At 39.3% G+C, this 18,639-nt stretch overlaps 1 protein-coding gene across 6 annotated transcripts in view; it reads left to right on the forward strand.

Moving 5' to 3' along the window:
- itga11a (integrin, alpha 11a) overlaps positions 1-18,639 on the forward strand; it is a 64,457-nt gene that overhangs the window by 17,669 nt on the left and 28,149 nt on the right. For 3 of the 6 annotated variants that reach the window (XM_015040156.1, XM_015040157.1, XM_015040158.1), the window contains 10 exons: positions 787-901; positions 10,839-10,951; positions 11,747-11,838; positions 12,028-12,142; positions 12,256-12,383; positions 13,875-14,023; positions 14,103-14,247; positions 15,112-15,277; positions 15,692-15,762; positions 18,340-18,484. In XM_015040156.1, the coding sequence (XP_014895642.1) occupies positions 787-901; positions 10,839-10,951; positions 11,747-11,838; positions 12,028-12,142; positions 12,256-12,383; positions 13,875-14,023; positions 14,103-14,247; positions 15,112-15,277; positions 15,692-15,762; positions 18,340-18,484 (1,239 nt within the window). Of the gene's footprint in view, positions 1-476; positions 543-786; positions 902-10,838; positions 10,952-11,746; positions 11,839-12,027; positions 12,143-12,255; positions 12,384-12,468; positions 12,481-13,796; positions 14,024-14,102; positions 14,248-15,111; positions 15,278-15,691; positions 15,763-18,339; positions 18,485-18,639 lie in introns of those variants that run through there. The other 3 variants (XM_015040160.1, XM_015040161.1, XM_015040162.1) reach the window with 3 other exon arrangements.

The raw sequence follows: 18,639 nt of genomic DNA on the forward strand, positions 1-18,639 counted from the left end.
ATGGGAAGTGAAACAGACGGGTTTTGTTGGTAAAAGTTTTTATGGTAAAAATTCGCTGAGTTTACGCATTGCCTGTTCAAATACATAGAAGTCCTGGATGATGCAGTTCACTGGTGGCGCTGTGCCTAACATACTTAGAAGCAGGCAGTTGGCGCATGCCCATTGCTGCCTCTCTTGTTATCACCAGTATAATTATTTAAATATACATGTTGTATGTATTCTGAAGTGTCACAATCTATCAAGTACATTTAATGAATGTGAGTGAAATATTAAGTCTAACAGGCCATAAATTCATAGTGAAAATGCGCAGGGGGATGCAGTTCTGTCTCTTCCCGATAGACGGCAGTGCTGTGTCCCATTTGCACAACAGGCAGCAGGTACTCTTCTTCTGCGCATTGAAAAGAATGAAAACGATCGAAAAAAATAAATGGTTCAAGGTCTCCTCTTAATAGTCCCTTATCTACCATATTTTTAAAAATGACAGGAAAATGAGAGACGGGAGAAGAATAGGTAGATGAACTTCATATAAAAAATACGATAAGGTACGACTTCCAGTTTTAATGACGAAAGAGAGCAGTCAGCCTTTGGCAGAGAAATAATGTCTTCCAACCTTATTGAACTGAAGAAATGTAGGGAAGAACATTTGGGGAGGGATAAATTCCTCCACAGTGATGTGAGAGACAAAGTCATGCAGAAAATGTCTGTGTCAACTTGATGTCGCAAAAGTTTGTCCTAAGAACTGGATGTACTTCATTGACATTAAATCTATTTTCTCTCTTTTTCAAGGGTTCCATGACTGCTTCAATATTGACACAAAAAAGCCCAGAATCATCAAAGGTCCAAAGCAAACCCAATTTGGATACACTATTCAGCAACATGTTGCTGCAGGAGGAGAAAAATGGTAAGGGACTTAAGCAATTTATACAGCGCTTCTACAAATACAAGAGGCAGATATTTCTTCCTGCATGCTTACGGTTGTGTCATAATACCGTTCAGTTTAAAACTCTTTGAGTTTGCTAATGCTTGTTCATGAAAATTGATTCATTGTCAGTTTTTTTTTTTGCTTATTTATCAAACATCCATGTCAGCATTCCTACAAATAAGCAAAAAATGTTTGTTTTATTAAAAAGCTTCATATTGCTTACAGTGTACACTTTATTGAGGCCTGGATTTTAATAATCTGATTCCAGTGATTAAAAAGTATCTTTTTGGATGCTGGGACGCATTTTTCTAGCCTTTGGTAAGCAATAGGAATCCACCTGGATGGCTCGATTCAAACTTTGAACTCTTTTTGTGCCGATTTATGTCCTAAGTTTTGTCGTAGAGAATTTACATTAAGGGTTTGATGGATACGATCCAGAGATCAAGTACATTATGACTGTGAAGCAGATGCTGACAAGTTGTAGTGCTGAAATACTGTCTGACCTGGCAGCAGGACAGCTGGATGTCTCGTTTCTTTTCCTTCCCTGGAAAGATGGTGATCTACTGTACCTCTCCTGGGCTGCGCAAAGTTTCCTCCCGTTAACCTGAACTTGCAAAACAAACTGTAGCCTTGACCTGAATTCCTTGCATCCATCATATTACCTCATAACCGATGCTGATTCCTGTTGCACACTATTATTAGGTCCTCTGGCTCCATGTGGTGGCCAAAATTAGATTCTGGCATTCCCAGAGTCTGTTGGCAAGGATTGTGCTGGCTTTTTGAGAAGTTTAAATTTCCATCATGTCTTTTATTTATTTATTTTTTTAGTTTGACTTTTCAAAAGCTTCTGTGTTCGAAAAGTTTGGATCCAGTTTTATGAAAGACAAACGTCACAGTTGTACCAATAACATTACAGGAAACTGCACAGCTTGTTTTTTTTTTTCTTTGTTTTTGTCATATTTAAACTATTTAAACTGTATTTTATTTACATTTTATTTAATACCTGATTCTAAATGAATACCTAAAAGGTAACTCAACCTCTTAGTACAACTCCTGTGTAGCAAAAAATATAAAAAAATAGCACCTCAAGCTCAGTCAGGTTGGATGGAGAGTCTGTGTAGCTTAGTTTTCAATTCTTCCCACAGATTCTCAAATTGATTTAAATCTGGACTTTGACTAAGCCATTCTAACAAGTAAAGGTGCTCCAATCTAAACCCTTTCATTATGTCTGTGGCTGCATATTTAAGGTGTTGTGGAGGTTTCCAGCTGTGAAATGCTCTGTCTACTATGTCTACGATGTTCAAAGCTTCATATGACGTTTCATAACTTTGTAGCTTTTTATCGCCGATCTGTCTGATTTGTTCCTTGGTCTAAAAATTTAAATATATTAAAATAAAAGGGATTGAATGCTGTGAGCTTTGATTTTTTTTGTCGTTTTTAGTGGGAAGTTTTGAGAACTATGTTTCATTTTTCTTCCACGACATAATTATAGAGTACTTTGTAGTACAGCATCACTGTATGTAGAATACGGCGATGATGTGGTTGTAACATGGAAAACTTAATGGAATATGAAAACCTTTGCGAGGCACAGTGCATATTTATAATTTTCTTTCCCCCAGCTACTTTTTTCAGCAGTTGGACAAATGTGAAAGGTTTCATCGATGCAAAGAATGAAATAAAGTGTCCTGCAGCAAATTACCTCAGCAACTGTTTGACAAGGTCATATCCAGCTTTTCCAATGCAACGTAAATATTCCTTAGTACCAACTCCAATTAACCAAATATCCCAACAGAGTTTTTTTTTTTTTTACTTAATTAAGCTACTGTAACAATAACACTCTGAAACAAACAACTGAGAAATGCCATTTTTATTCCTTAAGTTTTTTATCAACAGTGTTTTCATACGTCTGTACTTGTAGTTGTAAATTCCACGTTTAACTTGTTTTCCCTTGCTAAAAAATCTCTGAGTGTCCCTCATGGCAAGGTTTCCGTTCTCCTTGACCTCTGAGCAGCCTGAAATATGAGGCCTGAGTTGTTTTATGCAAGGGAGCGTGTGAAAAGTGTCAGAATACTATGTTCATCTAAAGGAGAACTTGGTATTTTGTCGGTTCTCAGGAATTACAACCCCAGATCCTTGCAACACTGATGGGGCGCTTATGACCTAACAGTCTTCACAGATAGGAAATTGTTTTGGGGCATGAAAGAGCTCTTTGCTTTTTTTTTGTTTTTTTAAAGTCTGCTGGAGCTTAACGTTGAAGGTAGAGTTAGGATTCTGGTGGTTATTCAGTTTGTGATTATGGAGGCATGGTAGTTTTTGCTGCCCCAGACCTCAAATAGTCTGAGAGAGGGGCGGGGGGAATTGCGCGAGCTGCCAGTTCAATTTGAACAACACTACCCATCACACTTTGAAATGAAACTTTTTTTGGTTTTAAATTAAACTGTGCATACCAGAAGTGAGAAGGGCCTGATGAGGCTGACGTATGTGGAATGAAGGACACCAGAGACGCAGCCTGAACTGAGGTAAATGTCTGAGAATGAAGTGGAAACATTCTTTTACTGGAAGAATAGCTCTGTACAGACTGTCCACGCAGCATATATATTGATGGAAATATATTGTTGATACCTTTTGAGCACCTCTGTTAGCTGCTCATACAATGAATAGGAGGTGAATAGCTCTATCACCCCCCCCCCTCACCTCCTAAAAAAAAAAAAAAAAAAAAATACAAAGCATAGAAGAAGATTAATGTGGTTAAAAGTGTACAGATTTTGGTGTTTGTTTCTAGTCAAGTGTTTTTCCGGTTCTAACCAACAGAGATCTACAGCGTTGAGCATCCTGTTTGTGTTGCACTTTGGCCTGTCTGTTTCTCAAGCTGGTGGCGCTGTCATCCTGTAGATTTGAAAACGGAGGTCTGCCGTACGGACCGACAGCTGCACGATCGCTCATGCAAGACGGTGTTTGTTTGCTCATCTGAGGGCGACGGTTCTCAGCTGGAGAACACCCTTCTGCCCCCCCCCCTCCCCCTTCCCAAAAAAAAGTATTTTTTCATATAAAGAGACTGAATCCTTTGATAAAAGAAAACCCAGAAGCGATGGTGAAACGCCAACACCTTTTGGCACGAGTGGTAATGATGTATAAACAACCTTTAAAGTAAATTCATCTTTTATGGCAGCAGCAGAATCCCAGACTGGGTGTTTCAGAAAAATCTAACCTTTTTTTTGCCAGGGAAAAATTCCATAGTAAGACAGAAATGTTAACACAATTACCAGTGGGGAAAAGATTGATATCCACAACTCCATAATCTTATAATACTTAATAGTAAAATTAATTTAAAAATAAATCTAATTTCGTAAGTTGAAATTTTTCTGCTATATAAACAGAGACATGAAATGTGAATTTTGTTTCCGATGTTTAAGGTAAAGTTATTGTACTGTAATGAAACGTGATATAAAGATTCCATCAAAACTCAATGCATTGACATAAAAACTAATAGACTGAGCAACAAATTTAATACCAAAACATGTTAGCTTCTAACAAATCTGTACATTAAGGGCTCATTTAAAGATCTTCTCCAGATTAGAGTTGAAAAACCAAGACTTGAATTGGATCAAATATCTGATTTTAAGTCCTGCAGCTGGCTGAGTGACAGCCGTCGCATTATCTTACAGGTTATGCAGTTGTTTTTTTTTTATTAATTTAGCGCCTGACCAGCCATAAATCATCCCATCGTCACATCCTCACCCTTTTAACGTTCCAAACTCAGTTTTGCATGTGAAGTTGCTCCCACATCAACCGAGCTTTGAGATAAATCACAATTACTACTATTAACGACGTTGGCAGAGAGTGTCTATGCTAAACAGTTTTACACTCAACTTTTCCAGAGCTGTTGGCGTCCTGAAAACACTCGTGTTTTTAGATACAAGCAGATTCCCAGCTGGGAATTCGGCTCTGTTATAATGGTTTATCACGACTTGAACCCAAAGAAAGGCAGACATGCTGTTGAGTTCAAAGATGTCTTTGATGGCGGGAAAGTAGAGTTAGAATTTTCATCAATTTCTCTGAAATAGGAAATTATTTTCCAGGCAAAGGCAGTCGTTGGCATTTTATTTTTCATAGCAGATCAAAATTTAGCTGAAACTTAATCAAATTGTTTACATCAAAAAGTTGTCACTTTAAAGGTTCACGACTGCGCATGGCTATGAAGATGAAGGAACTGTAGTCATCAATGAGCCGTTCCCTACATGTCTACACTAAACTTTAGTCTTTTAAGCACTTTGCCAATGCAGACTCTCTCCTCTGAGAGCTGAGAATAGGCCTCCAGATAAGCTGATGGGAAACTTAAACCTGCATATTTAAGCTGTGCGCCACAGAAGCCTCCCACTCAGTATCCCACTGTTTATTTTTCTACAGTCGTACTCAGCTGAGACCTGACCTCTGCTCATTAGCTGCACATCACTGAGAACTGCAGGGAGTCTATGAAGTCAATTGCCGCTGGTCTCAGATTGTGTCTCCTTTATTTGAACTTGTTTGCTGGAATGGACCTCGATTTTTTATTTTTATTTTTTCTTCCTTACGCCATCTTAACAAAGGTTTTAAAAACTCTGCTTTCACCATGCATTTCTGAACGCCTTTGGAGTGGAGCTGAAGAAAAACAAAAGGCCAAATGGGATATTATGTAAGGATTATTTGTAAAAGTGGACTTCCTCTGTGCACTTGCTCTGGCACTTTCACAAAACACTTTCTTGGATATATTTTCATTCCTGATTTGAAATTAAAAAAAGCATCATCTATGTTCATGAGTTGAAAGCTCCTTATGTGATCTTTCTGACTCAGTAGTAAATGCATGCAATCTTCAGAAAGATGTCATGATTCTCTGACTACAGCATTTCATTATGGGGTCATACATAGGCTGCAGGGTGGTACTGTACTCACCACACGCTTTTTGACGTTGCATTCCAGCACGTCATTAACCTTCTGTTTTTCTCTCATTGTGCGACTTTTCACTGTCTGGTCCAAAACAGAGCTCTTTGGGTAAATACAGCATGGTGATGACAGTGTCCTTTTTCTACTGCAACACTATCAATCTTTAAATTTATTTCACCCAGGCAGACCTCAGTGGAAAACCTCTGAGTAAATCCCTTTTTTTTTTTTTTTTTTTTAGGATTTTGTAGTTGTATTTTCTGTTTTGGAACACGAATGGTTCAATATATTCCACCATTTTAAATCCTTAAGACGGGATTTAGCAATTGTTTACCCTCTCCAACTCCATGGTAATGGCTAAAATCTAAATCAACTTGTCATTTAATCCATGCATTTAAAACTTTTTATAGGGATTAGCTCATTTTATTAATAACAAAGTGGTGGGTGAAATAAACGTGGAGGGTGCTGTAAATCCCAGGTTCAAGAAATGTTTTCTAACTCTATAATGCCAAATCCGTTAAATTATTGAAATGAGTTTTAAGGTTTGGAAATAAGAGACATAAACTAGAGATCATTTTTAGGCATGTATAGAAAAAAGAGGACGAAAGCACAACTCTATAAGTACAGACGGGAGCACATTTTAGGATGCAAGATGATTGGGAATATAGTGTTATTGAACTGATGTCTGTGTAGGAAAAGTTGTGAATTAATAACAAGTGACGGTTGCAGGAGTAATACAAGCAGCTTTATAAGTTTAAACGGACGCATCAGACTGAGCTGTCTTCCTGATCTCAGATCATCCTTAGTGGTGCCATCTGTGAAGATTTTCCTCTGTGTTTCATGGAAACGGTTTGAAAAATTTCCCCAGATATGTATGTGTATCATACATATCTGGGGAATATTTTGCTGATTGTGCCAAAAATACTTGATAAGGTCAATAATGCTCTTTTAGTGGGACCCGTACATATACGTGCCAGTCATATTCAACAATTGGAAAAACTGGTGCAATGCTTTTTTTCAATGGCTGCTCTTCTGATGAGCCTGTAATTATATGACCAGAAATGTTTATCCTTAGGAAGGGAAAAAAAAAACTGAAGGTCTCTTTGGTGACAACAGTTTACAGTAACCAGTATTTGCCTTTAACTGCATCATGAGTCTTATTTTCCCACATTGCTCTTGGGCATTCTGGACAAACAAAATAAATGTCTTTAAAAAAAAGAATAACGTCACCATTACAATTCACTTGATTTATAAGACAGTGTTAGCAAAAAAAAAAAGCCCACTTATCTTGTTAATGTAGATGGATGGAATGTTATGGGAGAGCGTGACATCAGGCAGAAGCTCTTGTTTGGAGCAGGGATGTGGTTTCACAGCGTATACATCTCCTCTCCAAGTCTGAAAAACATTACCACATTAATGGCAGCTTGGGTTTGGGCATGGCACTTCCTCAAACCCTAAAAATCCTGTGTTCCCTGGTAACCACGGTTTGAAATGCTCGTGCATTTACTTTGGGTCAGGCTACGTGTTGGATGGCCATTTTTGCCGTTTTGATAAAATCTTAATTGCGTCCACAAAATGATCCGATTTAACTAAACGGCAGCAATCCCCCTGCTTTTCCTCCCCGCTCTCTCCACTGAGGTTGATCTGTCCCGAACTGAACCGAAGACACATAAGGGACACCAACGAGTGCGGTAATAATCATGATATTAATAGCAATGAAAATATGAGCACCGTTGGATCCATAATCGTGAGATGATTCCCAGATTCTGAGAGACTTTAAAAATTGGCCACATGAACAATAACACTCAGCCTTGCTCCCATATGAGTCACTCTTTGATGTCCAGTGATGGACGGTTTGAACATTTCGCCTTTTGTTGTTGCTGCAATATGTTAGATCATAACCAGTAAAAAAAAAAAAAGAAAAAAGAAAAAATTATCCACTAAAGAGTCTGCTTCTGTAACTGTTTGAAGAGAAAGACCGTCCAAATGCAACAGCCTGTAATAGTTCTCAGTCATTCTTTCCATGGCGGTCTTTCTCAGGCAATCACCGGGTCTTTACAGAAAAAGGCCTGCAAACCAGAAATCCGAGCCAGATACCACCTTACTCTCTTTTATCCTATTAGGTAATCAAGAGGATTTGTTAGCTACAATAAAACATTTTTAGAGGAGCGAGAGGCCTCAGATTTTTGCAGATGTTTTCAGCAGTTGGAACTGCAAAAATGGAGTGGAATAATCTGCTAATGCATAGGAAAATCCGCCGCTCAAAACTCTCATTACGCACAGGGGTCCTTATCCAGTGTCCTACACTTTGCTGCAGCCTAAACAGAACACTCAGGTTTCCAGTGAATACGCAGGGAACGTTCACCGTTCCCTGCATGATCCGGTCGAGCTCCTCTCCAGAGTATTTCAGGTTGTAAAAATGCATCTCGCATGGAAAATGTCCCACTGTGAAGTGCCTTGGCGCTGGGGCCCCTGCTGAGAAACCTCAGACCAGCTTCTTTAAACATTCTTTGATGTCTATGTGACAAAACGGCTACACAGTAGCACACTGCAAATGTCTTAAAACCTTTAGGTAGCGATGTGGGATGATCTAAACTTAGATTTAGTTGCAATTTACAGCAACAGTTTAGCATTTCTTGTCTTACAAGCCGTATCCTTTTGGGCTTTTGTTGCCTGTTCATTGTGTTAACCGTTGGTTTGACTTGAACTCAAAACTGTACAATATACAAAAGTTTTATCCTTTTATTGTTTGCTTTTGCCTTGACAGTGCTGAATGTAACCACATTTCCCTATCTGTACACACTTTTTCTAAAAATTGAATGAGTTTAATCTGCGGATCTGACAGTAGTTGTTAGACTTTGACCTCATCAAAGTCTGGCTGTGGTCTGCTTTTCCCATAAGGTGGTGTCAAATGTCTATCCTTTACAGTGCCACTGAACTCAAAGTTATTCCATGTCTGCTACATTCCCTCCGATTTTTACTTCAAACAATGTCTGTGTTAAAAACGTACCTGATCTGTGTCAAATACGTGATACATTTATGAAAACCGAGTGCGATGTAATATTTCAAGAAATATTAGCACATAATGACAGAAATAGAATTGAAAACATCTGAACATGCAAGGATCATAATCCTGTTGTGCAATAGCATTATTTGCAAATGAGCTGTAAGCTTAATGAGTTAGTTATAACATCAAAAGATGTGAAACCCTCAGAACTTCAGCAGTCTAACCTAAGGCGACTGTCGGTACTGAAAAAAGTAAGTGAAACACAATTTTAGTTAGGAACAAAGAAATCTTTTGTTTTTAAAAGCATTTGGTCTCCATGCCCTAAATTTGCTCTGAAGTTGACTCATGTTCATTGTAACATCAGGTCAGTTAGTCTTTATAGGAGACATTCATGAGAGCACCCTGACCTCACACAACGCTGCCGAGTCCAGTCAGAGGCTGACTCTCGACAAGAAGTGTTTTCATGTGCAAACACATGAAACGGTCCGAAGAGAATGTCCAGCTCTTAGGACCGCTCACTGAGGACTTCAGACATCTGCGGCGGGCGGGCTTGGTGGTCTGTGGTGGCAAAATTCCTCTGATTTCATTTATTGATCTAAGAGCCTGCATGAGGCTACGTGTTATTTTCTCAGACATTCCAGTGTCTCGTCACAACACTGGCTGGAAGTTCAGGTACCTTACAAAAAAACGAACAAGCAGATGCACAATTACCACTGAACAGACATAACATCATAGGTACGTATAGGCGACGTGAATAATACTGATCACATCTTCATTATGACACCTGTTAATATTAGAATATATTACACAACTAATTAACTTTTAACCGTCAAGGTTTATGTGAAAAAAAGCAGGAAAGACGGGGAAGATTAAGAATTTTAGTAAAGTTGATCAAGGCTAAATTGTGATAGCTCAGGTCTAAAGATCTCCAGAAAAACAGTAGGTCTGATGGGGTGTTCCTGGTCAATATGCATCAAAAGCAGTGAACCGGTGACAGGGTCATGGGCAGCTAAGGGTCATTGATTCATGTGGTTGTCTCATGAGAGGTTGTCTCATGTGGTCAGATGTTAATTTGACATGCACCATCTCCCAGTGGCTTCCACTAAGGTATACAAAACAAAAAGTTTGGTTTGAGGAGCGAAACAATCAACTCGAAGTTTTGAGTTTAGCTCTGAATTCTCTCTCAAATTGTCTCTTTGCCAGACAAACATGTCCGACTCAAAGGAACATGTTTTGACTTGTAAAGAGAGTCCATGTCTTGAACAATCAGGGCTGTTTAGGCAGCAAAAGATGACTTCTATACTGTCATAATGTGATGCCTGATCTGTGTATATTCAGTCATTTCGTATAAAACCACTTACATCTGTTGCCAAAACACTTTTTAAGTGCAGACGGAAATATTTCGTAGACATTCATGCTAACCAGAGAAAAATGACTTACCACAGAGGATCATATGATTTCATTCTCATCTGTCTAGATTTATTTGAGGAATAATAAAGACAGAAATCTTAGTTTTATAAAAATGTTCTTGACGACTGTGGGAAAAAATGGTAAAGCACTCTCTCTCTCTCATGTGCAGACAGACATGCCTGTCTAACACGCATATCTTCCTAATGTTCTTTATCGGATTTTTCAAAGAAGTTCATTTTGTTTAGATAAGTAGAAACTACTGGCTGCACTAAGTGGCTTCTGGGTGTGACTGTGAACGAGTTCTTCAATATGAGACTTTTGGTGGCCAGAGTAAATAAACAAAGTCACTTCCTTAGAAAAAGAGAGGTTTAAAATCTTCAGTCGACCCAGGTGCTTAGTGTGGGTCATTGAATTTAATAGTTGGTCATATTCCCTCAGAGAGCTGGTTATGGTTCAGACATTGTGCTCAGTGAAAGAGAGAACGAGAGAAGTTGTGTACTGTTTACGAACTCTAAGGAGCACCTGAAGGCTTTTTGCAGTGCAGTCGCACATTTCTAACGTATGAATTCTCTGTGTTTCCAGGTTATTAGTGGGTGCGCCGTATGAAATGACTGGTTCTTACCAAACAGGGGATGTATATAAATGCGCACTGAGCAAGAGAACCAATGGCAACAGCTGCTCAAAGCTCAATTTAGGTAAAGTATAGCAGCTCATCACCAGAGTTTCACATGATAGACTACATGTCTTAATTGCAAACAAATGAAAGCATTCTGAACTGTCTTTAAAGCCAAGATATACTAGAATTTAGCCTTCTGTTATTTAGCAAAACCCTCTGTTTTCTGACTTTGAACTGGAGTAAAATTAAGATGGGTTTAGTGTCTTAACCAAATCCAAGTTTAGAGGAAATGTAGCCACCAGCACCAGTTCTTGGGTCATATTCATCCACTAAAGCACAGTTGATACATTTTCATTTACCTTCTAAAGAATAAAAATTGCATCACATAACTTTTATAAAAATAAATATTTTTCACATATTTGTTGAAAATGTCAGTATGATGTGACAGTATAGTATGAGGCAGATAATCAGTGCAAAATTCAAGCTCCCCTGCTGTCTCCCAGTGCTCCACACATGAATGGTATGTGTGATTCTAGTCATAGTAAACTCTGTGAAACAGGAGTCTGGGTGCTATGCCAGTCATTCCACTTTTTAATGGTTCATGTACACTTCCATGTGTGCATTTCACCACACTGCAGCTTTTACTGCATGCCCTCTTCATACGAGTTGCACATGTGATGTTGATTGGATAATCTCTCGCAGTTTAGTGGCGTAAACGTTGAGATCTGAAGATGCAGACACTGCTCTGCCTGGCCAGACAGCAGTAACAAACCGCAGTCCCACATGGTGGAGCCTCTGTTTGTTCTCTGTAGGACTGTGCATGCATGAATCTGTGCACCTCAGATCCTCTCAGTCAAATTCCTTTTCCTTCAAGGAAAGATATCGCTGACCAACGTGTCAGAACGAAAGGACAAGATGAGGCTGGGAATGACGCTCGTGTCTAACCCTAAAGACAGCAGCTTCGTGGTGAGTGGGACTGTAAACGAAGCCATGCTTCCTTGAAACATATTTATTGAAATGGGAGTTGACAAAAAGAAAAAGAAAAAAGGCCAACCCCACAAGATTGTCTTTTGATTATACGATTACACTGCTGAGTTTCTTCTTACAGAATGCACTTAGTTGTTGCTTACATAAACACTTTCTTTGACATTTCAGGCTTGCGGGCCGTTATGGTCGTATGAGTGTGGCAGCTCCTACTACAGCACTGGACTGTGCTCCAAAGTCAATTCAAGCTTCAAGTTTTCCAGGACGATTATCCCTGCCTTTCAGAGTAAGCTTTAAAATATATTTCGTGCTTGACAAAGATCCACCGATGGCTCTAAATCACAGCAGGGGGATTATATTTGCACACATGAACATATGTTTCTTTTTTTTTATGTTCAGGATGTGAAACCTTTATGGACATAGTGATTGTTCTTGATGGCTCCAACTCCATCTATCCCTGGTATGAAGTGCAGGATTTTCTCATTAACATTCTCCAGAAGTTCCACGTCGGACCAGGTCAAATTCAGGTGGGCATAATCAGAAAACAACATTAGAGTGCAGATGCTATAGAAGAGGAAACCCAGAGTGAATTAAATCCAATATCTGTGTTTTAAAACCTCAGATGTTGCAAAAAAGTATTTGCCAGATTTAAACAGTTTTTGATTTTTTTTTTTTTAGATCACTTTTGTTAATACTTTTGTCAGATCATTTCAAGATCTGGCAAAAGTAAGCTGAGTTTCTGAAAACGCAGCTTTCAAACAAAGGTTACAATTATTAAGGGATAAAAAGCTATCCAAACCAACCTGGCCCTTGAGAACGAGTAATTGCCTCCTAGACCTCAGAACAGATTTTGCCACTTTTGCGGCATCAAGTTTAGACGATCATTACTGGCGCTGTGTCCTTTACGTCATTGAGGAGCCGTTCTCACAGGAACCCCTTTTGTTGTACAGTTTAGGATTTAAAGCTCTAATATGGCAAATGAATGACTTCACAATTGGAATTAAGTGCAGAAATATGCCACTCTAAGACCTGTTTTCTGGTTTCATGAGTAATTCAAATGTGGATTTGCTGGTGTGTTTGCTCACAAGCGCATTGCCAAACATTTTCCTTTAAGATTTCCTACAAGAAACCAGAATTCGTGGTTTCATCAACTGCAGCAAGTTGCCTCTGTCCTGACGCAGCACAGCAGCTCCAGACTCTACCACATCCAACACCACGTTTGACTGAAGGAGTCATGTTTATTGTTCTGAAGGACCGGGTTTGGTTTTACACCAGATGTAATGTACGCCTTGCAAATGTCCCCCTGTTGTCTTGACGTTCCGCAGAATATTTTCCCAAAAGTCTTGATGCTTTTTGGAAAAATGTGAGACGGATGTTTGTGTTTCTTGTTGCTCAGCAGTGTGTTTCGTCTCGGAGCTGTCACTCTGATGACTTTCTGTGACCTGTAAGATTATAATCTTACTGCGACATCCTGGATCAGTCTTTAATCCACTCTTGATGTGCTCTATGTTTTTGGATTTTTTATGTTTTTTTCCACAGTGCTCATCACTGTGGTTTTTGTTGGTGTCCCAAAACCTTACGAATGGCTTTGTAACCCTTCTTAGGTTGAGGGATGTTTGACATTTCTAATATATTTTTAGATATTTTCTGGTGAATCAGGTATGGCTTTTTGAGATCTTTTAGTCTAAGTCATTGATTGCAGTAAGCTTTTAGATACTTAATAATTACCTAGTGACTTGAATGAAGTTTTTTGAAAAATGTGGTAAATCACAATTAAATCATGAAGGATGAGGCATTAACTTTTTTGGTTTGGATATCTTTTTTCCTCTAAATGTTTTAATTTTAAACACTGATGCATTTTTTTAATTATGAAAACAACAATTTATCTTAATCTGATTTTAAAATTTTTGAGGCTAATCCCATATTAGTTTGAAGAAAAGCAAAAACTGATCTTATTTTGAGGTATGTCAACCAGACTGAGCCTTCCTCCATATTTACTCAATGCTTATTTATTCCAGGTTGGAGTTGTCCAGTATGGCGAGAAGGTGGTTCACGAATTTAAACTCAGTGACTACAAATCAGTGGAGGAGGTGGTAAAAAGGGCACGCAGCATCGATCAGCGCGGTGGAGAGGAGACCAACACGGCTCTCGGCATCAGCACAGCGCGGTACAGCACCTCTCCGCACATCAATCTTTTTAGCTAGCTCTTTTTGTGTGACTGAAACCAAACATTTATCTTCTCGCAGCTCACAAGCCTTCAAGCAAGGAGGTCGACGTGGCGCTAAGAAGGTAATGATTGTCATCACTGACGGAGAGTCACACGACAGCCCAGATCTCCAGCAGGCCATCGAAGACAGCGAGAAGGATGGCATCACTCGCTATGCCATTGCTGTGAGTCTGCTACAGCAATTATTTGCATGTTTTATTTGGCATGCACCATTTTCTTGGCTAAGATCACTCGTAATACCATTCAAAACCCTCTCCAAATCCCAAGCAATAATCATATGGAAATATAGTTGAAAGGTGTAAATGATCCTTCCCAGACCACATTGCTCAGTGGCTTGTGCCAGTGCTGGTGGGGCTAATTTTTTTTTTTTTTACTGCGGCTTAGCGTTCTGTCACTGTCTGAGCAAAAAACAATAAAATCAATTGGCTGAATATCTGCTGGAAACAGTGACATTAGCTGGCACTTGCATAGGTGACCCATTTGAACTACTACAAACTCTGTGTGGTTAACAGTGTACCTCAGCAAAAAGTGTTTCTTCTGGAGTTAGAGCTTATGATTGACGCTACCTCCGGCTTATCCATGTGTACTTTAACTACATCTTAAATATTTTTTGTATTCCTTTTTTCTTTTCTTATACATTTCTATGCTTTCCAAGTTTTGCTATATCATTGCTTAACCCTCCCGTGATCTCAGCAGAACGCTCAGAAGAAGCGTGGCCAATGTCATGATAGGAGGAGTAGTTCCGTCAGACCGTCAATTCCCAAAACTACACAAAAAAATAAAAAAATCGTGTGGCCTAAATGACCCCGTCTCATAAGACCACAGGAGGGTTAATAAATAAAAACGTTTTAGGGTTAAAAAATAAAAACTTTTCTGTTCTCTCGTTGAGGTCAGATGCAAATCATTTTAGACCCTGTTAAACTCTTTAGGTCAAAGCCATTTTTTATCAACGTCTGTATAAAGAAAAGAAGTCGGAAACCTTGAACGGGCCTCAACCGTGACAGCTTGTCAACTCTTAACCTTCGCAGGTGCTTGGCTACTACAACCGCAGAGGAATAAATCCGGAGACCTTCCTTAATGAAATCAAGTACATCGCCAGCGACCCCGATGACAAGCACTTCTTTAATGTGACAGACGAGGCGGCTCTGAAAGATATCGTTGACGCTCTCGGGGAGCGGATCTTCAGCCTCGAAGGTTGGTAAAAGATTCATTTTAAATGTCGACTTTGAGTTTAAGTTTGCTGCAGGTAATGTCCAAGAAAAAAAAAACTCTAATAAGCAAATAACTTTAAAGAAAAATCCAGAATTAGTGTCTTTTTTAGCTTGTGCAGAATGATAACTGTGTTTAAGCATGCAGCTGACAACAGACGTTTACATTTAATTAGACCGAAAGCTTTCTGATTTAGAGTATTTAGGAAGACCAAAATCACTTCTTCTATTAGCTAAATGTCAGAGGGGGAAAAAAAACTGATTTTTGCGTTTGCGTTAAATTCTGAGCAGGATACTACACAATGTGCTGCTTTTAGAAAGCAATTTTGCTCTGAAGTGAAGTTTTCTGTGGCAGCAGTGCTTCAGGACACTTCTTGTTTACACAGTGTTGTTTACACAGGAACCAGTAAGAACGGGACGGCGTTTGGCCTCCAGATGTCTCAGGCAGGTTTTTCCGCACACAACGTGGAGGTGAGTCTGACTGATGCTACCCCGCTGTCTCATGTCATCTGTCAGTGTGTGAAACAACACAAATTTGTCTCAATTTCCGCCGCTTTTTAACCCCCTCCTCACAACGGGTCATTTATCACTTGCGTCCCATGGCCCCAGATGTTAAAGTTCACACTGATTCAAGAGGAACACACACACACGCACACACACACATAGACAGACTTTTTCCACTCCAACTATGCTGTGATGAGAAATAAGACGCTTCGTATCCCCAAGGGAAACATACTGGTAAAGGATTATAACTGGATTGAGACAGTTTTACCGCAGAATGACTCGCTCGTCTTGAAATGTCCTAGAAGTTTTCGCTTGTATTGAAGCATCTCAGAGTGAAGGGCTGCAGGTGTGCTGGCTTTTAGCGCAGGACAGCTGGAAGAAGAAGAAGAAGAAAGATACGCTTCCTCTGCTGTACTGCTTCTTTCATTCCGAATTTCACTCTTCTCCTTCTGGCCATAGACTTAAATCCTAATGCAGCTACTTTGAGTTTATTTCCCACTGGATTTTGTCGAGGGGAAAAAAGACGTATATCCGACTCAGAATATAAAAACTATAGGAGCATTTGCAGCTGGGTGGCAGGAATGGCTGGAAATTGTGTCCGTAAGGCCAGATTCCAGAGATTCTCGACAACACCAGCCCGAGTGTTGAAAGTAGGATAACGTTTTGGAAAGAATGTTTAAAAGAGAAAAACAGTCCTCGGGCCCCAGATGGTTTTACTGAGTGTAATTAGTGTCAACTTTGAATGAGGCTTATGTCATATACTTTGCAGATGTTTCATTGCATCTCCATACAGCCAGCCTTCTCTCACTGCAATTTCCTCCAACTATTCCTGAAAAAATAAGAAGAAGGCTCCAGCTTTGACACAAGTTGTCAGATTGTATTTACGCTAGATTGTCTTTAGAGGACACGCTCTTTGTTCGTTGAGTGAGTTTGAAGCACTTTGTATTTTCACCATCCAAGGTGTATAAAAGTACATAAAACCAACAACCAGATGAACTTCTTACCAAAGTGGGCCATATGTCCATACATGTAACTATGGCAGAAGTAGGTCACTCATTTATGAGGCTGAACCGCTCTGGGATTTCAACCATTGGCCACGGAGAAACCATTTTGGCCGAAGCCGACAACCACACTGGCACAACGTCGCTGTTAAAGAGTGACGTCGTCCGAGTGCGGTGAGCACGCAGTTCCATCCTTCAGGAGGAAATCACAAGTCCTCCCGCACACATGCTGGAAAGTGTGTTGTCGGCAATATGGTGTACAACGAAGAAAAAAAAAAAAGAAAAAAAAACTGAAGTCATTATGCACGGGAACCCTGTAATTATCGTGTCAGACATACAAAGTATGGTGAGCCATGGAACATAGAAAATCCTTTTCCCAATTCTCCTGCTGTTTACAGCTAAATGCTGCAAACGCTGCTTTCTTTCCCGTCTTGAAAGTTTAAGATGGGAAATGGACAGATAAAGGCCACTGTGGTTTGGATCACTGCCAGGTTGTTGAGCACATTTTGTGGCTGTAAAATGAGTTAATCAGTCTGCGTGTGATCATAAAGAATCCAAGATTATAAACAAAAACATTGTGACATGAGATATTGGTGAGGTTAGGGGTCTGCTAAAATATTTAAAAAAAAAATTAAATCTAAATATAGACAGCTATGTGTCAATTTCTGTTTAACTAATTTTGCAAATTTTCTTCTGCATTGAAAAGGAAATCAGCAGAGACAGCAGGATGATTCCTGCACTTCTTTCCTGATGGATTTCAAACATTAGGTCATCAAAGTACAAAAATCATTCACAACCTTCTTTCAGCTAACCTGACTAGCAAAGTGGCTAAAACACAAGTCTGTCTAATGGCATTGAAAGCAAGGATGACTAACTATTTTCATATGAACTCTGGAAAAGCAGAAATGATCATTGTTGGCCCTGAAAATCTTATTAACTAATCACATTTCACAGTTTCTGTTGCCATGCATCACCCTGGAATCAAGTGCAGCCAAAAGGAATCACATCATTACCTTCCAACTCTTTTCCTTGATTAAGAAGTAGAAAATAAAACAATGTGTAAAATATAGACATTAACTAGAGTTCAGTATGAAAAAACATACACATTCATAATGATAAATTTAAACAATGTTCATGCTTTCTGCACAGCATTGCTAAACTCAGGATGATGCTGATAAGTTATTTAGTGCATATGACTTCACTTTTTATTTAGCAGTATGTTTCAAAAACTCGCTGCTTGAGCACTAAGAAAAACAAGTATTATTTTTTTCTTTATGTCAACATAAATCTATGAAGCCACTTCATAAGTTTTTGTTCATCCATTTTCAAAACAAGTTGAGTCTCACCACAGTAAATCAGACTCTTGCTGTACTCCAGTTTGGTGGTTAGTGAGTAATACACTGCAGCGTGTTGCTCACTATAGTGTATGTCTAGTCAGTAATACACTAGTGTAATGATGCACAGCAATTAGTAAGCCATTTGACTGTTGCACAGGGATGTTATGCTGTGTGAGTGTAAGCACTTTCCTGGGTTTCACCTTCAGGATGGGATTTTGGTGGGTGCAGTTGGAGCTTACGACTGGAACGGAGCGGTGCTGAAGGAAACGCGACAGGGGAAGGTGATCCCTCCAAAGTCATCCTACACACAGGAGTTTCCTGAAGAGCTCAAAAACCATGGTGCATATTTAGGTAAGGCAAAACAAAAAACAAAAAAAACACTGTAAGCATGTAGGATAAGTAAGATATTTTGTTTACCTTGTAGATTCCTTCAATTCCCCATTAATTCCTGGAGCCTTCGGTTGTGTTTACTTTTTTTTTACTGAGTTATGCTGAAGGGGAAGAGC

Source organism: Poecilia latipinna, unplaced genomic scaffold (assembly GCF_001443285.1).
Source record: "Poecilia latipinna isolate Pla-1442-1.1 unplaced genomic scaffold, P_latipinna-1.0 Scaffold498, whole genome shotgun sequence".
In the NCBI taxonomy this organism is placed as follows: Eukaryota; Metazoa; Chordata; class Actinopteri; order Cyprinodontiformes; family Poeciliidae; genus Poecilia; species Poecilia latipinna.